The following is a 23,078-nucleotide window of genomic DNA, read 5'->3' on the forward strand; positions in this document are numbered from 1 at the left end:
CTGGACTGGGACCAGCTCACCAAATCTGGGCTCCCTCCTTCCTCACATTAGAGGAAGAAACGTAGCCAAAAATTTAAATTCACAAAAAAAGTGTTTCCACTGTTTACTTTTCCACAACCTTTTTATGCTCCTCATTTCTCCCTGCTGATGAAATGATGTTCTCTGTCCACATTTGCTGAAGTCTTTCATCTGCCCTGCTGACACATTCATGCTCCAGCCCACAGCCACTTTGAGACTGAGTTACCTCCCTGACACACATCCCTTGTCTGCTCAGGAGGGCTTCCTCCCACTTGAGGTTGGAATCTGGAGGCTCTGTCCTTCCCAGGTGTGATCCCTTGACCCACGTGGGTATTACACACCCAGATGTCTCCTCATCTCAGGCCATGGCCCTGCTTTTGTGCTCCTACCCTTGGGCTGCTGATGAACTTCGTAGCAAAACCAGATCCCTGATACTTCCCTCCTACACCCTTCCATGCCTCTCCTGATCCTGGATTAACTCCAGTCTCTGACAGAGGTCTGTGACAGCTCTGCAAGATAAAATAGTCTGAGAGGTTTGCAGAGGACTCTGTAATGAACTCTGGGGAAAGGCCACGGGCCAAGGACTCAGCCCATCTCCCCTCCAACACATACAGGCTTCAGAGGGGGAAAGGAGGAAGTAGAAAACTTGAAAAGCATCAAGTAAAGGGCAGGTGGAAGTGAAAAGCATGGCAGACTGACACACTTCGGGTGGAGATGGAGTGTACTGTTGCAGTAATTCAGAGCAGTACTGTGCTGTGCCAGTTAAAGTGCACTCTAAGGCTCTGAAAAAAATAAAGGTTTCTCTGGGTGCATAGGAATAAATAAGAGCAGCATTATTAATCAGGTTGATAAGACTAAATAATAGTATCAGGGACAAGATATAAATGAAAACTTTTAAGTGTCAGAAGTGACAGTCTCCAAACTGCAGCCGTGTGCAATGAGCTCCTGCAGCATTCCTGCAGGTCAGCTTCTGAAGTGAGCCCTTGGGGATCCCTGGCCCTGGAAAAGCTGCCTGACAATGGGGACATGTTACTGCTTTCTCCCTGCTCCAAAGGATGGGTGCTCAGCTCCAGGACTCCTCCTGATCCCCAGTGCTCTGCTCCTGAGACCCCCTGAACCTCATCAATGGCTTGTCCTTCATTCCCGGGGTTCTGTGCTATGAGAGTACATTTTTTGTTAAGCCACATACCACCAACTAGTCACCAAAAATGGCAGAGAGGAAGGAAACAAGAATCCAAGAGTTCATTTGCTGTAATGGTGCAGAAGGTCTCCAGTTTTCTAGCCAGTATAAAACTATCAGACATGACAGTGTTTCTTCCTAGACAAAATTATTGCTGTTTCTCTGTTACCACTTCTAGGATGTTTAAAAAGGAAAAAAATCTTCAATTCCTGTCTTTTGACTCAAGTCAAAGAAATTGCATGTTTTTGCAGCTTTTTGAACAAGAACTACCCGAAAGGCAATTCCTGATGGCTCTGGGTTGCCTCCCTATTTGTATGATTGCTTGCATTTGTAAGGCACTATTTTCTCATGATATGGATTCAAAATTTGACTGATGTTTTTGAGCTTGTGTCTGCCTCTGGCTAACCATTTTGGTTTCCAATTTAAAGCAAAGTTATATGGAATCAAAGTAATTCAGGTAGGAAGAAACCTCAGGAGATCAGCTGATCCAATTCCCCCTTGCTTGACAGCAGATCAGTTTGTTTCCAAAACCAAGTGAAATTTTGCATTATTATGTTATATTAAACATCTTTGCTGCACTTTTTTATGAAGGAGGGAATGCCCTGTGTGCCAAGGACTTCTACTTAGTGATGTCTAAACTCACTCTGATTCGCTATGGCAGAAACCATCTTAAATAATATTTCTTGTGCATACGACAACGAGATTATTTAGCTGCTAATTTCTTGAGAATAAATTGTAAGCACTAATCAAGACCTCCCTTTGTAGCCTTGGGCTACACTGAGAAATGAAGGCTCCTCTAGGAGGAAAGGATCATCTTCTTCCTGCAGGGAACCTGGGGGAAGGGAAGAAAAGGAAAGGAAGGCAGGGAAGAGGCTGAATGAAGTGCAAGGAGGTAAAATTAAGAACCGGGAGATAGAACTGGAAGGGGAGGGAGACAAAATAAGCCTGATGAGCAGGTGAAAAGGAAACTGAGGGCAGAGAGGCCAGGATGTAAAATTAAGGGACAAGACAGTGACTGGCTGGACTGAACAACACAAGGACCAGGGCAAACCATTTAATGTGAACATGACTAAAGCTATCACACACATGCAGCTAAATTATTAGGTCCCAAGGTGAAACTTTTTCCTCCCTGTTGCTGTAGGCAGATGGAAGGATGTGAGGCTGTCTGATGCCAATTGCCTCTCTTCTGTCAGTACCAGAGATGCTGAGAGGGGCTGCAGCTGCAGGAGGGAAGGTCACACACCAGGACAGCTGAAGGTGACAGAAGCTCACAGCCCACTCATGGCACAGATGGAAATCAAATATAAGCAGTGCTCTACGCTTCAGACACAAACCCACAGTTTTATCAGGAATAATTCCCAAACTGCAAAGATTTCCTCCACAACAAATACATTTATCTGTACCTGAGAGGAAAAAGATGACCAAAACAAACACCAGAATTTGGGCTTAACATATTGTTGTTTGACCCAAATTAATTCTAATCCAGTAAACGATCTGGGCACTAATAAAATAATTATTTCCAATGATTACAGAGCAGCAGGATTTATAATCAGTTCATGCCTCGCCTCACCAATTAAAGCATGAGGGGACAGGCAGATCACTGGTTTAGGCTTTGATTCAACACAGTATTTCAGCAGAAGTTTCAGCCTTAATTTATTTTCATTGTGCTGAAATACTTTGCTGCAATGAATCCTCAAAGACTTTTATTTTCCCATTTCTGTGTTCATCAGAGCAGCCCTCAAGACAAGATAACACCTTCTGAACCACGAGTTCCCTCACTGCTGTGGGAGAGGCTGCTGCAAAGGCAGCCTCTCATCAGCAAGGCATGTTGAAGCTTTGGAAATTTGAATAATTTTTTACTTTTCTAGAAGCCTTCAGGGGCTGGGCAAACTACAGAGATTCCTTCAAGCCTTTCTAAGGTGGTTTGGAACTAGAGAGTGTAATTTTCGAAGCTAATATATATTGTAGTTTCATGTTAATGTATTATTAATACATTTTTTAATTTTAAGAATATAATTTATTTTTTTAAGTCAAATAATTAGATTTTAATGTCCTGGATTGAAAATTCCCTGTGGCAGAATCCCTCTGTAAAGAGTCCAACTCTGTGTAGGGGTACACGGGGAGGAGGACTCCCCTGCTGCTGCCAAGCACTTCTTACCTGAACTTCAAGTGAATCTGTGAAAATCTGGGTGTCTGCAGTAAGTTTAGGATGGAGTGGTTGCATATGTGACCTAAAAAATAGCTCTGAAGTTGCTGAATTTCCTGTTAATAAATCTGATTTCTCTAGACTCATCAATAAGATGTTTAAAATCAAAATAGTGGGTTCATATTGCATGGAAAATTGCATGAGTTTGAGCTGTAAAAGCCAGAGTAATATTTTGCATTGTGATTTATTTTATACAGCAAACACTTAATAAGAGGTGAACTAAGAGTCACCACCTGAGGTCTTTAGTAGTTGGCCTAAAGTATGCAGCTAATATTGTATCTCTGATCAGCACCCAATATCCTTCTTTTCAGGAAACACAGACAAACCTGCACATATTTTAGGTTACTTTTTCTCTTGATGGCACAGGAGACCTGCCAATGGAAGGCTCTGCTCCTAGAGTTTGAATAAAATTAGGAATTCTCCGGTGTAAATGTGATGATGGATAGGAACAGGTACAATTCCTGTGAGGATCATGGTGTGCCAGGTCCATTTGGCCCATCTCAAATTCAGCAGCCAGTTCTGAACATGTCACAATTTAATCATCATACACACTGCACTGGTTAAAGAGCTCCCTAGAGCACAAACCACAGATCTCCCCTGTCTGTTATGGGCTGAAACATCTATTACCCAGAATAAACATACATTCACATGTATTGCCAGCAGTGAGGAAACAGCTCAGAAGCAGCTGAAAATCCCTCACTTTGTACAGGAGCTTGACAAAGCCAGAACCTTGCTCAACAAGTGAACATTTCCTAGGGTGGGTGATTTGCCAAGCCAGCAGCACTGCCATTGCAGCCTGGTGCTGGAGTGAGAACCAAACTTTGCTTTTGCCTGGGATGAAGGGCAGAGTCCAACCACAGTGGCTCCCCTAATTGGCATGCTGACATATTTGCTGCAAGTGACCTTTGTGATATCTCATGGAATGCAAACAAGTGATAACACTGGCAGGGAGAGGGGGGCACTGAGACTGAAGAGGAAATGCATATTTTCCACATCACATCAGCCAATTATCAGTTATTGTCCTCTGCAAAATCTTTTAACTATACTTACAGCTCGAAGAGTGAAGCTGTTTAACCTTCACACCACTCAAATGGCAGATTTGGCACATGAAAAGGAGCTAAACCCAAACCTAAGCCTTCTTTTACAAGTCACACTTCAGCTTTTATCTGCTGCTTTCTACAGGGCAGCAGGAGAACAGCCAAGGTTGTAAAATTCTCATAAAGGAATCCCATTGTGTCCTCACCTGTCTGGCAAAAGCAATGCTGCAGCTCCTTAGCAGTGGGGCACCAGTGACACTCTTAATTTTGGGAGAAGTCCAGTGACTACTGAAGGTGAGTTATGGAGAGCACAGGCAGCAATGCCTTTGTGCTATTGATGATTCCTAGTAGGAGATTTTTTATGATGAACCAAAGGTTATAAACCTGTTTCTGGAATTGTTTTCCCTGACTCTGATTCACAGAGCCATGGTTTACCTCACTGGAGTGTCAACAAACACAGTTCATGGAGCAGACTTGCCCAACATTTTGTGTCATCATCTATGTTCCTTTTCTGGTCTCTCCTCCTGGTATTTGACAGAAAGCTGAGTGGGCAATGTCTTCATTGATAAATTCTTCTCTGGCCACATCCCCTTCAGCTTTGATGTGCAACATCCTCCCCCAGTTTGTGCTGTTTTACCCTGCCAGCATGGATCCATCACTGAACTGAACTGACTCTGACTGACATGTTCCCACAGAGATGGACACCATGAAAGAGGATGTGCCCTCAGAGGTTTATTTTTGGGGTTTTTTTTTTTAAAGCCAATGGATTTTTCAGTCACATAAAGTAATTCAGATTTTCAATGTTTGACAATTAAACAAGTCATTAGGACATATCAAAGTGCAGGTTCATTCTGACTATACAGGAGGCTTTCTTTTTGGTTTTCATCCAAATTTTGCAACAATCTCCAAAAATTACATAATTTGCCAGATTTTAGCTCAGTAAGAGCTGCATTTTCAGAACCAGCCTCACCTTTTGTGAGCACCAAGTGACAGTGTGGGGTGCCACAGAGAACCTGCAAAGCACAACCCTGGCTCATGCAAAGATCAAGGCTGCATCCCATGGAAATGAGAGCAGAAAACACTGTTAGGAGAGCTCTCTCTCTGAGAGAGTAGCTTTGAAGTACTTAATTTAAAAGAAAGCAGAGAACAGTTGATTAAAGGGGAATGTGGTATTAACAAAGGCATTATGTTTAACTCCTGTAATACTTGCCTGTAAGCAGGCACATGAAAGCCCCTGGAGAAAGAGACATGCAAAGTGCCCTACAGAATGAGGACTTGTCTTTTCAAGAAAATGGGATTTGGGGAAAAAAAATCATTGCTTTGACACATCAGCTACCTGCCCAAGCTTTGTCAGGTGGTTGCAAGAAAAAACAGAGCCAACATTTCCAAGTGTGAAGTTCCCCATTGTATCCATAGAGTTATCCAATCCCTTTCCTTCAGGACAATTTGGTAGCACGAACCAGAACAAAAGTGGTCTCAGTGCAGGTGCTCCAGAGGAGAGTTCACTCCTTTTTTCCACACTGGGATCTTTGCTCCCACCAGTCCCTGCTCACCCTGGGGGTTTCAGATTCCCAGGCCATTGCTCCACTGTTAACAGCAGCACAGCTGTAAAGCAGGATGAAGTATTTTTCTAGGTAGTAACCAACGAGGAGAGGAACAATCTCTCCCTAATCTGTCTCTTTAAAAGCTGAAAAGAGGGAGTTGAAATCCTCTTGCAAAGAGCAAAAAGTCAAGTTGGGAAGATGTTGCAATTTACTGCCATGTTGTTCCAATAAGCAATCCAGAAGGGAATTACCAAGCAGCATGGTGGTCGTCTTCATATCCCATTTCCTTTCATGGGGAAGGGACAGAATTTTTTTGCACAAATTGGAAGTGGAAAAAATGATGTTTTCCCACTGTAGAGCATTGGCCAAAGACTGGAGTGACATAAATAAATATCACTGTAAAGTAGGGGAGGAGGGAAGGAAGAAAAGGAAAATTATACAAGCTCTACCCTTCTTGGGACATGGCACAGTAAAAATGCCATTGGAGTTTACTGCACATTAAAAATGTCACAATTAAGTTATTTTCTCTGGGACTGTGGAATATTAAACAAGCCAGAGACTTCAAATGTTCATTTTGTTTCTTGGTCTGTCTCTTTTGCCTGACACACATTTTCACACTGCCCATGTACAGCTGCTTTGTTGGCATCAGCCATCACACAATCTAAGTACTGGAGAAAGCAATCCAAGTGGTACAAAATGTAATTACCTCTTGAGAAGAGGGAGTAAAATTTCTCTCAAGAATCTCTGCTAGCCCCCTCAACAGGGGCTGGTCTGGCTCTTACTGGAGGAAACAGAAACTCTCTGGTTACGTACATGAGAAATGGATGTTTTTACTGTAGAATAAATTCTGTCTACTAGGCATGATTGCACATTGGATAATTACACAAGGGCTCATTCCTTCCACTGCAGGAATTAGTGAAAGAAATTCTCTAGCTTATCTTCAGCGTATCAGACCAGACAAGCACAATAATCCTGACAGTATTAAGATAGCACTTCAAGTTCTTTGGATAAAAATACACCAGAAGAAATGTCAGCCATCCATACTTCTCCTGGGTTTAGACAGAAGATCTGTAAGCTATTACATATTCTACAGATGCAGTAGTTTGCATCTCCAAACATCTTCTTTAATGCACAGCTGATAATTAAAAAGCTACCAAGACCTTGTAGCCTGTGCTCAGAAATGGTACAGATCAGTCAGAGTAAATTCTCCCTCACAAACTGTTTTCTGGCATGTATTTGTCGTCAAATTTCTCTCACCTTTCCTTTTCTGGAGGTTTTTGTGACGGGGAAAGTAAAGGAAGTCTTTATTGGTGGCCAAAGCTCACGTGTGTGTACCAAGCACCCTTCTCTCTGTGCTAATAAACGTGTTTTTACCTTTAAGCTGCAGGTTGGCAGACTCTGTAAGTGTTACAAGATGACAGCTACTGGAATGGAGCATTCCTAGGCAGTTGGTGAAGCTGTTCAGACCTGTCATGGCCATGATTCGTTTGTAAGAATTAAATCCTACTTTTATTAATTAAAAAGGAACAATAGGGAAATAGAGAATGAGCTTGCACTTTAGTAATCTGCCCCAGAGTTTAGCTCTTCTTGTTTTTCCACTTGACCTTGCTACTGGACTGAGGAGCAATGATTTACTACTAAAACACTGCCACTTATCTCTTACTTAAATTTGCATGTTTTAACTTGAGCTACAAGATCATGCTGTGATTTTGGCTGGATGTTTTTGAGGTAGGCACCGAGAAATGGGGACCAGGCTACCTCCCAGCTCTTGCTGCCAGTTTCCAGCATGTCCCCAAAACAACAGATCCAAACATGAGGAGGAGAAGCATCACCACTCCCTGAGCGTGCTGGGCATAGCACAGGCAGCCCTGAGCTGTGTCTGTGCGTGAGAATAGGGAAATGCTGCTGTGTGCTCTGAAAGCCCTTGCCCTTGAATACAAGCACACTCTGCTCCTCTTCTGCTCCACAGTTAACAGAGACATGCCTGTGGGTTGACTTCCCCACTATTTACATATTTATGTTCTGTATTAGTCAGTGTTTCTGTCTCCAGCCTGTAACCTTTGGTCAGGTCTGGGATCTGCCTGGACTTTCTACAGCTGTGCTGGAAGACAGATTCCTCCTGTACTGCAAAATACTGTGGGGAGGAGTAGGGTTAGGGTTTTTTTCCTGAGGCCCATGCTCCTGCTTCACTGAGAAGTAGCTGAAATATCTCATATAAAACCAAAATCCACAGCAATGGAAGGTTGTTTTTTCCTAAAGAGCAGGGGCTCTATAGAAGCATTTCACAGCCCCAAAAGTTTTGTAAAGGCCATGGAGAGGAATATTGGAGGATTTGGATCTGTAGGAAGAAACAAGCCTCATCCAAACACTCCCACTGACTGTGGCTGGCATTGGACTGGACCCATACGTGAAATGTAAGCAAAATATCCTCAGAATCCTTTCCAATATAGTGGATTACAGCAAGAGTGTTTTTTATTTATAAAAAATGGGGTTATATCAAAAGGGGGTTATATCAAAAGGGCATTGCTATGTCCAGGGCCTTCCTTTCCCCTCTCCAAACATTCAGGGAAAAGATGAAGAGACTGTTCTCACACACATGGCTACATCACCTCCTCAGAAAACACGTCCACAAATTTGTTTCCCCAGCATCAAACTAAAACAAGCAGAGAAATATTTTTCTTCCAATGTTTGCTTTCTATTTATTTTCTGTTGCTACCTTTGTGCCTGCAGCAAGGTCAATGTTCCTGAGCCCCAGGCCCCATTGGTTTTGCAGCTGCATCTTTAAGGAATTGGAGCCTTAAATTACCTCTTTAAGAGTTGTGATATTATCACTATAATTATTATTGTTATTCCAAGTTTCTTTATCTTTTTTTTTTTTTTGTTTCCCTGTTGTCTTCTTCACCGTTCACACAAAGCAAAATTCTGAAAGGTCACATTCATTTTTGAAGGTGAGCAAATAGCTGCAGGGATTTATTCACCCAATTTCAAGCAGAAAAAATACACAATCAACTTATTGAGGGGGAAAATAGCCAAAACTATCTGCACATATCTAACCAGAACAACCTCACAGTTCTGTAATTCAGAACTTTGCTGTTGTTTCCTCACTCTTGGGAGCATCACTCTCTGTGTTGACAAACAATCTCTTCCTGCAGAGATCAAGGACTTTAAATTTTGGCATATTGTAGGCACTGTAAGAACCATAAATAACAACTTATTGAGTGAATCTCCCTTCAGTAGGCATGACTTTCCCAGACTTGTACAATGTGTGAAATCATTTATTGCTGGGAGACCCGTGACACAGGCAGCCACAAAGCCCGTTGCATCTTACTGTTTGAAGCCTAAACCTCAACATCATTTATTTCTAAGCTAGTTTTTGGGTACATACAGAAATCAAACCCTTGTAAAATCGTTTTAATTTCCTGCTCTCATTCTTTGGGCACAGAGTGACCCTGTAAGATATTTCACTTTTTTTTTCCACATTACTGGTAAACTCCAGTTTCAGCCAGGATGCCCATAAACAAAACTCATGTCAGACAAGGCAAAGGTTCCAAGAAGACGGTTACTAGCTCAAAGCCAGAGTGTTTCATTTTAGACTTCATCCCTATTTAAACCATGAAAATCTCAGTAAGTATTGAATTTAAATCCACTGTCACTTTCTCCAGGCTCTTGTCAAAGGACTCATTATTAGTTTCTGGTTTACAGTACCTCCTAAATCCCCGTGCTGAGAGGGACCACACTGCACGAAGCAGAGCTGCTGCACACACAGAGCAGGAAGTGGTCTCCATCCCAGAGTGTTTGGGATCCCAGACAGAGCAGACAGAAGATAAGAAAGGTGTTATGTTTCCAGCACATGACACTCAGCAGGTCAGAGGGTTCAGAAGGACAGCTCAGGATCCACAAGTCTGCAGGCAGAACCTTATCGACCACATCAGATTTCATCATCCTCTTACCAAATGAAACCAAGTATACACATACAATAAATGTGGATGTAGTAAAGCATATGAGCATAAGTCCTTTTTGTAAGAAAGGTTCTGTCCCTTCTTACAGGAACAACCACAAAACCTCCCAAGCCTCTCGGATCCATCTGAATCCCCTCTTTTCTCCTGTGTTACGGCCCTTATCCCTTGGCCCCCTCTCACACAGAAACAACAGCTCACTGGAGAATAGCTTCTGCAGGAGAGCACAGTGTAGGGATAAGTGCTTCCCAAAAGGGATCTTTATAATTTCTGATTCCTGTTGGTCCTGGTGCCCTATTTGTGTGTGCCAAGAGGGAGAGCAGCACACTGCCTGTAAGCAGAACTCTTATTCCATGCTCCAAGACCTGTGGGACTAGGCAGCTACCAAGAGAAAGGTAATTGCACAGGCAAGCCTGAACTTCCAGCCAGGGCTGCAGTGTGTATAAAATCTTGGCTGCCTGATGAAGTCCTGGGTTACCACAAGTCCTCAGCATCAGCAACACGACTGTTTCCATGCCAAGATACCTTGATCCTGTCAAAGTAAGTTTAATTGTTGATTTTCTCTGCACATTGCCCAGAGCATTATATGACATTGGCTAGGCCAGCTGTCCCAGGGAAATGCTCCAGGAAATGGCTGCTGTCTGTCTCATCCCTCATGGCTGAGGATCTTTCCCACAGCAAGCCATCCCTGCAGGACTGTGAGCAGAGGAGCAACTGGGAACTCCAGAGCAGAGCAGCAGTTGGCAGCAGCACAGCAGAGCCCTCACTTTTGCTCTACCATTTCTGTGAGTTTCCACTCAGATCACTGTGCCCTTGGAAGAAATAAAGATCTTTGTCAATCTGAATTACAGTCAGGCTTGTGGGTGCTGAAAGAATGGTAAAACAGAAACAGACAGAATGAGCTCAGTAAATATGCTGTAGAAAAAGTCAGAAGGAACACACCAACTGTATTTCCAAAACTACCTGCCCCAATGTTCATGGTGTGATTCATATATCTACTAAAGTACTGCAGAAACCCTGGACCAGTTACACAATTCTCATCATGGGTTTATGTGAAATTAAGTCATCCCAAATGGTCATTCAAACCGAGGGTTACTGACAAGAGAAGGATGAAATAAAATGTTCCTGTTGTTCTAGACACAGAAAAGACTGCTAAGGAAATAACTTTATAGCCTGAGAAGGGTCTGCAGCTTTAAGAAATTCTCCCCTAAAGGTTGTAAAGCTTTTACTATGCAAAGTATTTTTGCTATTATATACACTGGCGGCCACTAAGTGCAGCTATTGTTTCTGGCGGTCATTCAGAGGAGGTCGGGACTGATAAAGTGTTTAGCAGAATTTGTTTGGGTAGATCCATCTGTGTTTTTAACCTCCCATACAGTCTCTGGTGTCCTTTTAAAAGATGCTGGATGTTCCTGAGTCTAATAAATGACAGGCTTTCTTTTTATTTGCCATTTTTTTATTGCCACAGAAAAGAATGTCTTCTTTACATTACCCACACTTTTCTGTATGGATTACAGAAGCATCTAAAAAATAGGATGTTTCTTTGCTGTGGGGCAGGGGTGCAGCTTACACAGAGCTCCCATTTCCTTGGGAAAGGCCATGTGGAGTTGTGGCCTGTTGCTCTCACTCCTTACACCTTGGGCTGAGTTCATGCTTCAGAGGAACAAAGAGGGGAGACTGCAATCAAAGGGCAGGGAAGCAAAAGGTGTGTTGAAAGGTTCTAGCAAGGAACCCCAGATGGAGCTTCCAAAAGGAAATGTTTTCAGGCCACATGAGCACCAGGAAAAATATCCTAAATAGTTGGGAAGGGCTGTGATAGCAGTTTAACACTCCCACTGGATGGGTTTGGCAGGACAGGAATTGAAACATAGCCTCAATGTAAAGACTCAGGACTGCACAGAGCAAATCAGGGGAGCTCTCAGCACCCCACTTCCCTGCCTGCCTGGGCACGAGGTGAAGCACCTCAGTGACAACTTCTGAGTACTCTGTGTCCAAAACCTGACAGAAACACTGCTGGCACTACATTACATCAAAACGCTGACCGTGAAGAAGGTGAGAAGTTGCATTGCATTTTACAGACTGGAAAGCGAGACAGAACACCCACTGGCATAAAAAGACATTTAAACCCTCCAGCGAGAGGACCCCCCACGTGTGCAAACCGTTTACCTGCGTGCTCCAGGTGCTGCAGCACCTACCTGAGCTTGTCTGCCACGAAGATGACGCGGCGCTCGAGCAGCAGGGAGGCGAAGATGCGGATGATCTGCCGCACGCTCAGGCACCCGAACAGGCACTCGAAGTCCACGTGCTCCAGGCGGGAGTCCATGGGCCTCCGCAGCTCGATGACCTGCACACACCCAACACACTGCAGTTGTGGGACACATCTTGAGAAAGGAAGAAAGTTACAGCCTGGAAAATGGTCCAGGCTGGAGTTTTTCAGCTCTGTTCCCAGCCCATGAGCTGGTCCAGCTCAAGGCTAGGGAGAATTTCTCCCAAGGTGATCATTTGGTCAGAATAAAAAGGAGTTAATGACAAAGATAGAACACCTGTTGTTGTGTGTGACCAAGCCCTAGGAATGGAGTGTCTTCTCTCTAAACCAATCACTTCTTCTCTACTCTTGCAAGTCATGCTATAAAACCAAATGTGTTCCTGAATAAACTTGTCTCTTTCTTCCTGTCATGAAAAACAACCATATAACTGTGCATCTTATTTCTGCTGCACTTAAAGAGTTAAAACCTTTCCACTGCTACATCAGTCAGCACGGCTGGCCAGGCTGGCAGGGCAGAGTGCCTGCAGTGCCAGCACTGCCCCTGCTTGCCTGCTCAGGGCACACGGAGTGAATGAACCCCAGCCCTGCAAGTGCAAGGCACAGCGCTCCAGAAAAACGGTGTATTGCACAATTCCTGTCATGCCATTCTTCCCAGAATACAGCTGCGTGCACTGTCTGCCGTCATCTCCAAGGGAAGCATAATTCTCCCTTCCAAACATTCTGTAAGAGATGTAAAGCTTGGCTGAGTCAAGACTATGAAGCAAGTAACAATCAAACACTGGAGCTGGAAGCTTGCAGGGTTGAAACAGCCATAAAGTCAAGGCAAATTGGGTTCTAAGCTTGGCTAACAATTCATATTAACATCTAGACAGGAGCCTGGGACTCAACTAAAAGGCCAGGAAGACTTTAAACCAAATTTACTTCGTTTCCACTCTTCTGTGATGTGTAATTCACTAGATAATGTTTAAAACCTTTCTCTTTTCACATAAGGATACGTACATATACATATACTTAACTGGGGAGTCAGGACAAGGTCTTAGATGGTGAGTTGTGACATCCCTTTACAGTCTAATTTTCATACTTCATCCATGACCTCAGGCCCTCTCCTTCCTTTTCTCAAATGCCTTTTCCTTGATTCCTTTATTATATCTTCCTTTTACTCTGCAATTGACATGTTCAGATGTGGAACTTGAAGGTAGAGGACAGAAAAAAGAAGAGGGAAAAATAACGTGAAGAAGAGAGTAACAGAAGGAGAAAAATATGAAGCACAAGACAGCAAATGATGGACTATTGAGGAATTTGAGGAAGCAGAAGGGAAAGGGAAAAAGCTGGCCAACTTAAAGATCTGTTGAAATCTCTGAATATATATTAACAGCAACATGAATACATCATCTTCTTTCCATACCTCCAAAAATCACCATCACTTTATTGCTTTAGACTAGTTTTGTGTTTTCATGCACATGACACCACATTCCACAAGCAGACTGGATCAGGTTTTAACTGGAGTAGCCCTTACAAAATTCCTCACAAACATTGTTTTAAGGATATGCTCAAGATCACAGGATACTGTAAACAAATTCCTATCAGTTTAGTAGTGATATTGTTTGTAATCAGTAACACACAACTGTAAAAAGAAATCCACTCTCAGAACAGTACATCTCAAATCAAATAGATTTGACTTTTTAAAGTCTGAAATACAGGAACAGTGTGATGTACCCATCACTCAGCTGCTGCCCAAAAAAGCAGTAAGAAACAAATGGTGGAGTGACTGTAAAGGCAGCATTTCCAAGGAGCCAAGCTCCTCCTCACAATCAGCCAAGGTGCCCACTTCCATTCCTTAGCCCTGGGATTGCAAGCCCAAATCAAGTGTATGTGCCAAATCATGAGGAGCTGATTCTACTGCAAACCTGCCAACACGAAAATCTTGCTGCAGGGTAGGATGCAATGCAAGTTATGGCAGCTTTTACAAATACCAGGGATGTTTTCTGCTGCTTGGCAAAGCCTGCTGCCTCAATCTGCTCATCACAAAGAAATACACTGTCTGCTTCCCAATTAATCACCATCTTTGTTTAGGCAAGAGGAGCCACAATGGAAGGACAAGATTCTGTTCCTAATTAAGCCAGTGCATTCCATTTAAATAACGAGTTTGTACTAGCACAACAGAGAGCAAAGCTCAGCCAGAAAGTTGTTTGTTTGTTGGAATTATCTCAATATTTTTCTCTGGGAGAGTTCAGAAGCTTGAGCAGAGGATAGAGATGTTGCAGATCCATGGCTCTCAGTTACATTCCACAGAAAAAGCATTGTCAGATCTTTTCCCTGTTATGCCAATCACCCTTTCAGATGTTGCCTCTCCAGAAGAAAATGCAGGTAACTTTAAAACACCTTGCAAGTCACACAAGGAACCCTTTACATTTCATACCATACATTACAGCCCATTCCATTGAAGTCAGTGGCATTACATTTAGATTCAATGCAAAAATAACAAAGGCACTGTAAAACTAACCCTAAGGAGTGTAAAATAACCCTAAAGGGGAGTTTTTTCTCTCTGCTTTCACTAACTGGGACAGATTCTGTTCCTATCTTCAGTAATGTATCCCCTGTATATGCTTGCAGGTGAGTGTAGCTACTGTATTCTTACAGAGGGCCATGCAGAGAAGAGAATTTGACACAATGAATGGCTGGCCAGCCCCAAGTTGCAAAAGCCTTTTAATCAACACTGCTGTTTTCCACTAAGGCACATGTCCAGTGCTAAGCTTCTAGCTACTTAAGCCAGGAATAAAAAGAAATGGTATCTATTATATGTGTGTACACACACACAAAAAAGTTTTACATGATGTGCTTTCCTTTGAGAGCCAGTTAAAAGGTATTTATTGCCAAAGAGAGCCGTGTGAATGCTGCTGGTCACTCCTACTATGGCCAGGACCAGCAGTAACAAGGTTTGAAATAACAAGCAGCTGCTGAAGTGCTCAGGAACAGACAGCATGGGAGACTCACACTTGCTTTTTATCACTGTGATAAAGGCCAGCAGTCTCTGAACTGCACTAGGCCAGGCACACTGGGACATTTGTGTTGGCTGTTTTTCTTGCACACAACTTATTAATAAACATAACATAATAAATGCATAATCATAAATTGGATTATAATCATCGAGAGAAACTAGCATTAGCATGTCCACAGTGGTGTAGCTCAATCTCTGCTCATTTTGAGGGTTTGCCACCCCACATCCCTTCAGGATCTGTTTGTCTCCTCCTGTTTTTCTTTTGCTGCTTTGATACTGGAGTGGTAAAGGGTAAGGCTTTGACTTGCAATGTTTGCAGTTGCTTTTTACCTCATTTCCAGCTCCAGGCAGGAAGGTTTTGACTTTGATTGTCTTTCCAGGTGCAGGAAAAGGAGATTCCATCAGACTTCTCATAAATGGATAAACCAGGGCAGCAGATATTCCCCTTCTCCTTTCAACCTCATCCAGGATCTGGTCCATTAGTAAGACATAAGTGAGAGAAAGACAGAACATGTCAGCATCACATCGTCTTTTGAAGCATCCTTTGACCAATGTGTGCTTAAACACATGGCAGATCTAAATTTACATCTCCTCTGCCGTGTATTTCTTCATTACCATCAATCCATGTTATTTGGTTACAAAATGAAGCCCTGTTTGTGAATGTAATTAACATAGAGGCAAGGAGGAATTAACAAATCTGGAAAAGAGGAAGAAGACTCAACATGACTAAAGGGATCTATATACTGTGGGATTATGCCTGAACAACAGGGAGAGCTAAAGGAGAGAAAGATGAATACAAATCCCATAATCACAGCCCAGGTCAGCATCACGTCTCAGTGGTACATTTTTAAATTTGTATCAAGGAGAAACTTTCTTCTGCACTGAGCATCTCTTCCATTTCAACTGAGAGGGCAGGAAAAAGCCAGAGTAGCAAAGAAAGCAAGGCTGCCACTATGATATCAGGACAGAGCTCCTGAAAGGGTCTCAGCAGTGACTGTCAGGTCAGAGTCTGTGCTGAGCTGGAGATGCCCCTGCAGCACACCCACTGGTGCCTGCATTGAGGTCATTTTCTCTTGATGAAACAGAAGGCAATCTAGTCTTGAAACAAGCAGATGGAACTTCTTAAAGATAGAGGAAACTATTATTTTCTTCTCTCTTTGTCACATGGGGCAATATAAATTAGATCACAGCTAAGTTTTCCCACATTAGACAGAACATATAGATGATAAAGCTAAAGAAGGCAGAAAGCAAGGTTCAAAGCTGTGGTTTGACCTGCAATGGTGATCTTTTAACTACAACTCCAGAGCAAAAGGCCATACAAGAGTTAGTGGGCCTGAGCCAGGCATTTTCTCTTGTTTCTCTTGGAAATGATTTTCACTGAAGCAGAACATTAAAAGACACTTAAGCACAAGCTGGTGACCTGTAACGAGAGGTGGTGACACCAAATGCCAGCAGAGACATTCACTGCTGCATAGTTTCCCCTTCCTCCCTGTGACATAATGAAGCCTTAACTAAAGCAAAGCTGCCCCTGTATACATAACTTGCATTCCAGTCCTTGGAAGTGGCAGATAACCATAAATGAGGGCATGGATTTCACTCTTGATGTAATTTGCAGCACAGCCATCCTCAGCAAACAAAACCAGCTGCCCAGGTGGGAAGCAGCAATGAAGCAGGGCTGTGGCCCAGGTCCCTTGGTGCTCCTGCAGCCACAGCATTGGCTATTTGGTGCTCTTTGTTGCTGGAGCTGGGGTCGTGTGTGTGTGTGTCATATGCCTGGCTCCAAGGACCTTCACAATGCAAATAAAAGGAGCATTTAAACCAAATAAAAGTTGAGCAGAGATCCCAAGAGATAAAATGGTCAGGAACATCTGTTGAAACCATGACCAAATGAACTGGCTGGAAGTTAAAATATCTGTGGTTCTCCAGTCTGTCTCAGCAATAGGTATTACTACAGTGTGTGAGCAGGAAAGGCTTTGTGGAAGACAAAATTGAAGCAAGTTATCAGAAATAGGATGATAAACATTTTAAACCAGAGGAATCTTTTTGCTTTTGTGATCAATAATACCCAAGATTTAATATCCCATGGTCTTTCATCATTCACAGTGTAAGGTAGACACAGCTATTCATTGTATTGAGGGCCAGTTGTCTGACCTTATGCCTCAGCTGCAGTGATACTTGGTTGTAAGGAAGAGACTTAATTTTTTTTTCCTTCTCCCAAGTCTTCCTTTGAAAAATAGAGCACTATCAAAATTAGATGAAAACAAAATAGCAAACAAAGAGCTCAGGAGTTGTGTCAGTGTGCTGAGCTGGGTGATCCTCCCAGAATAATGCATTCCATTTCACTCACAGATATCTGTGTTTAGATATATATTATGTCTAAGAGACACTGTTATAAACCCCTGATTTCAGGGCTTTATGAAAGACATCAGAAGCAAAATTGCAATTAACTATTTGCAACCCGAATGCTGCTCTTCACACAATGCTTGTGTTAAACAAAGTTTTATCCAGAAAAACATGAAACCTGCTTTAAAGTTAATATTCTGTATGAACATTAGATCATATGAACGATAAAAATGCTATGATTTTTATTAAAATCAATGATTAACATGCTCTTTTCAGCTTTATTCCTATGAAAATTAACAAGTAAAATCTGTGAAAGTTCTGAGAGATTTCCCAAATCCGAAGTGAAAATCTCTGGCAAATTAAAATACAATCAATTAAAATTGGGCCGATTAAAAGATGATCTGTGCTTTATCCTAGACTCCTAGGGTGAAAAAAAAAAGTGTCACCAGTGCTAAGTGTATAGAATTCACATATCAAATAATCTTTTTCTTCAACCTCATCATTCCACAGGGTGTTGGAGTCAAAGTGGTACTGGCCCATCATCCAAACTATGGGTGCCAAGAATTACAGCTCAGCACAGAAGGGCTGTAGAAAACAATGGAAAAAGCTTCAGTCAGCCAGATCATACAGACACCCAGATGTTTTCTGAATCAATTTCTGCCTCAGTCACAGAAGTAATAAGACATTCTTTGATGAATCAAATAATAGGGATGGAATATCCAAAACAGCAACTGTAAAATAGTTATCTCCCATCAAAGGAAGGAATTCTTCCAGTCTGGTTCATCACTGCAGATGTGTCTCAGTAAACAATCGAATTAAAAAGCAATATTAAGAAAAGATCTCCTTACCTTGGAAAATAAGTCAAAGCACCCCAGGCGGCTGATGACACAGTAAACTTCAGGTAGGCGTGGGCCTTTCCCATTGGGCTGATAACAGCAAGAGGAGATGGGAATTCCATATTAATGTGGAGCCATGAGGAAATACACTTCTCTGTCTGACCACACAGCTGGCCATCATGTGACATCTCTCACTATCTGCTTCTCCAACAAATAGCTGCTTTTGGAAAAGCATCATATTTCTTCCATGAGACAGGAGACTGAAAAGCCCAGATAGAGCTTATCCTCTTTGGAAATCACAGCGTGTTGGAGCTGAATCCCAGCATCACTCCAGCTTGCAGCCATAAAAGCACATGGAACCAGGGCTGGAACTCATTTCTCTGCTATCCCTGTCCCTGCTCCTGCTGCAGCACCAGGAATGGGGCCACGCTGGGGCTGTGAGCTGCAGGAGGAGAACTGCAACACTGAGGGAGACCACGGTGGCTTTGGGTCCCCACTCCCTCACTCCATGGTGTTCAAAGAGAGCTCAACCTACAGAAAGCGAGCTCAGAACCTAAACAAAGGCAGGCTGCATGAGTAAATCATTAACTTCATCAGACCAGCTCATGACAAACATGAAACACATAACTTTAACAGTGGCAAGTATGAATCAACGATACACATCCCTGTTACCCCCTCCCCAAGAGAAACTGTAAAGACCATCCTCTGTAATCATGCTATATAAGATTTGTCCTGGAGAAGCAAATGGTCCTTCCTCAGCACACTGGGCTCAGCTACCCTGCCTATTCCATTTATCTTTGTCTCTTCACTGGACTCTACTGGTGCAGTGATCAACTTGTCCATGGAGTGTTTGAAATTCACATGCCACAGAGATGACAATCAAGAGAAGCTGAGGGGTAGCTGTGCTTTTTAAACCTGAATATTGCACTCTAGGCTTGGACAGTCAGCAGGTGCCTGCCTGTTATAATAAAGACCACAAAAAAAAAAAAAAAAATACCAAAGCTAAGTGAATACAGATGAGTCTATTTCTGGATCCAAACCTGCTCGCTACGCGTCACATCTCTGAAAAAGCAGAGCCCTTTTTTGTCCATATTAGGTATAAAATCCTTTCTAAAGGCACTGAGTGATTATATCAAGCATGTGGGATTTTGGTTAAAATCATTGTGTCAAATCTGCAGGAATGCCGAAGCCATGCCAGGAGCTTTGGACAGCTCCCAACCAAGAGCTGTCTCACTGAGTGCCAGTAAAAACATCACATTCCTGGGTCATCTATAAGACCAGAAACAATAACTGCTTAGCACTTATTCCAAGTTTCTCCTTTATGAAATATCATTGCTTTCAAATGTTTTAAAGGCTACATGTCTGTGGGAGCTGGGATTCTTCCCTCCCTGCTCTCACTGTGTAGGACATCCTTTTTTGTTATTTCAGAGACCTTTTCCTGCAAACAGCACAGCCTCACAGATGCACACACATCAGCTGTCAGAGCAGCAAGCAAAAGCCTCAAGCAGAGCCATTCTGAGGGGAAGAACTTCTCAAATTTGTAGCACTGGCAACCCTTCACATAACCTCCCCTCTCAGCCACCACCTCAGACTTCACTTTACACCTCACTTTAGATTGATCTAAAACACCCACTGTGCTTTAGTTTGCTTCTTTCCCAGGAAAGAACATCCTGTGGGACATGACACAAAAGCAAAGTGATAAAGTAGCCCAGCTGAGAGACACCCAAGTGACTGACTTGGTGCACTGCACTGCTCCTGAAAGGAGAGAGATGGAGGGAATGATGTTTTGAGTTTGCTTTGCTTTCAGTTTGTTTTTGTGGAGCCCAGGATATTTTCAGCCTTAGTCCAGTATCACAAAATGAAAATGCTAATGAGTTTTGATGATAACAAGACGGTTTTCCAAAATGATGAACATAAACTGACAAGAACTTGGCTGAGATAGAGAGGCCAAGCTCTGCATCTGGGCTTGTCTACACGTGGCTCAGGACAATCTTTTTTATAGTGAGTTTAATCTGAATATTACTGACTAAAGCCCACTCCAAAATCTTTGGCAGGAGAAACAAGAGGCTTTTGCTCCAAGAACTAAGCCTGCCATTTTCCTCTTTCAAATCCCACCTCCCTGTCCATGTGCTTGGATTCTATGGAGCCTTCAGAGATCTCCTCCCAGTCTGCCACTGCCCTGAGCTGTGTGAGGGAATTGGCCTTTGCAAAGCACATGCACTAGCCAGCATATCCAGAAATATTCAGAGATATTCCTTAGTGATGCCAGGAATCAGAACAATTCAAACACTGGGAGGCTAAAATGAATAGTAAGTCACAAGCCAGTTTCTATGGAGGCTCTTGATTCCTTGTTAGGGCCAATCCAAATTCTGACCATGAGAAAACTGTGGGTGTTGTAAATCTAAAAGCACTTCTTAAAGACTTCTTGTGTGAAACATGAACTTTGGGTGCCAGAGCACTCAGTGTGCACAGGGCTGTCAAAGTGCTTGGGCAAGGGCAGGATGCAAGGGAACAAGCAGAAAAAAGGATTTTCCAATAAGCTTTTTACAACTCCATAAACAGTCTACATCTCACAAAAGTTGCTTTCACACTACAACGAATGCCATTATCCTGCCCCCAGCAAATGCAGGATGTCAGGTTTGTCCCACCTAACAATTGCTTTCCACTTTTTCAGGTACACACTTCACATTCAGGCATCTGCTCCTCCAGGGACTCCTGGGGCTGGCTTGCCTTAGCCTAGAAAAGTGGTGGAGGATCAACTTTTATGTGAGAGGGAAGAGAGGCATAGGATGAAACAGCCCCTGCAAGGGTGCCCAAGTCATTTCTGCTGCTGACATGTGCACTCACTAGAAAAGCTGTTGCAGGATTGCCTTGGAGCTATCAAGATGTAACTGGAAAATTTCGTGCTCTCTATGGAAATGCAGATTGTCTGCTGTGGGACAATAGGTTACATTCCATTCTAATCCTGTTCCAAAATGAAATGAAACAATATAAATACATTTAAAGGGGATACTGTACAGGATTTGTAGAACAAACAAAACATAATTGTCACTGTATCCCTTGAGGTAGTTTTGGCACACAGACCTCAAAAAAGGTCTGGAAGAATCTGAGATCTGAAGGAAAAAAAAAAAAAGTGGAACAGTTTGTTCATATCACAACACGCCAAAGGAGAGCAAGGCTGACAAAACACAATTGTTTCCTAAATGCAGGAATCTGCACAGCAGACCCTGCAGAGGAGCAGCCAGCCATGCTCAGGATCATGGAGCTTTTGCCAGCGAGGCTGCCAAATGCACCAGAAGGTGTGAGACACCTCTTGCTGGGTATTACAAGAGCATCCCTCACCAGGACAGCTGGGGAACATTTTCTAAGGAATTAGCCTCACAGCGGTTGGCTTGGCTTAAAGTGGAGCAGTTTGTAAGAATTTTAAGGGGGTTTCGTGGTTCTGTGTTACAGCGTGGCCTCGCCTTTGTCTTACATAATGTCTGCTAAAACCTGCGTGTAGTTCCCAAGTTCTGGTTATTGCATTTGTCAGAATTTGCAGGCCAGGAATGGGACTAATTGAAGGAGATGCTGTGCCCTCCTGCACATCAGAGCCATCCTGGCATAAGTTTCCAAAACCTGCTCAGGAAATTGGACCCCCAAACACACAAATCTGCTGCTGGTATATAGAGAATACCTGCAGGATTTACCTGCTCCTTGCTGCCTATACAAAATCTGTATTTCACACTTAGGCACACAGCAGTGAGGCTGTCTCACCACACACCAACCTTTGCAGGAAATTGTTACACTTGGTGAGCTCAGCCAAACCCTGTGGAAAAGGCACCCAGATCACCACCCAGACTCCAAAGCTCTCCCAGCAGGACACAAAGAGTTTGCAGCACCCAAATAAAAGAAGATCTCTGCTACTTTTGCTTTTTTTCACAGGTAGAGGAAATGCTGAGATGCTTCTCTGCAGCTTTCCACGCCCCAGTTTTGCTCTCAGAAGGGCATGGCTGGGTTTGCCCCACGAAGGGCAAAGCTGGTCAAGTGCACTGGCATCACTCCTTCCTCTCCTCGGCTGAGTGGGCTGTACCAGTGGGGTGAGACAGGTCAGCTTCTCTGTGCCAGGGTTTGGAATCCAGATTAGGCAACCTGAATTAAGAGATCACCCAAGGTGGCAGCAGCAAACCTGCTTTACAACTGGCTTTATAATTATTAGATAGATTTAGCAAAGCACTACTTATTTGCCCTTTTTCATTTTGCTATTTATTGATTTTTGCCTTATCCAGTGGAGGATAAAAATGTCCAATGCTGTCTCAAAACACCATTATATAAAAGGGTGCACTATTGATTTAATTTTTTTCCTGGTATTTCCTAATATACTCATCTTTTGCACCAGCCGAAAGTCAGTGTTTTATTTTTATGTTGTCCTTAATGTAGGGTGAATTTCACTGAGCTTTAAATGAGTAAAGAAAGCCTATATTAATGTTTCATTGAAAAACTGATTCAACATTTCCGTGTATATATATTTTTTTTCTTTTATTGTTGCTGGTTATTTCAGTGTCAGCATTGTCCAGGACCAACCATTTGGCATTTCACAAAGGAAAGCTCAGTGCATGAATACAAATTTACTGACGTTGTCAGAGAGATAAAAGTCTTAAACCACCTTTACCTGGCAGAGTGAAAACATTCCATAATTTAATTCTAACCATCAT

The 23,078-nt window shown here is 42.8% G+C and overlaps 1 protein-coding gene across 6 annotated transcripts in view; it reads right to left on the reverse strand.

Moving 5' to 3' along the window:
- DENND2B (DENN domain containing 2B) overlaps window positions 1-23,078 on the reverse strand; it is a 146,179-nt gene that overhangs the window by 9,025 nt on the left and 114,076 nt on the right. For all 6 annotated transcript variants that reach the window (XM_014876289.2, XM_014876288.2, XM_088175338.1 and 3 more), the window contains 3 exons: window positions 18,397-18,474; window positions 15,536-15,676; window positions 12,137-12,285 (listed from right to left, as the gene is read on the reverse strand). In XM_014876289.2, coding sequence (XP_014731775.1) covers window positions 12,137-12,285; window positions 15,536-15,676; window positions 18,397-18,474 — 368 coding nt within the window. The remainder of the gene's footprint in view (window positions 1-12,136; window positions 12,286-15,535; window positions 15,677-18,396; window positions 18,475-23,078) is intronic.

The sequence above is a fragment of the Sturnus vulgaris genome, chromosome 18 (assembly GCF_052056855.1).
Source record: "Sturnus vulgaris isolate bStuVul1 chromosome 18, bStuVul1.hap1, whole genome shotgun sequence".
NCBI lineage: Eukaryota > Metazoa > Chordata > Aves > Passeriformes > Sturnidae > Sturnus > Sturnus vulgaris.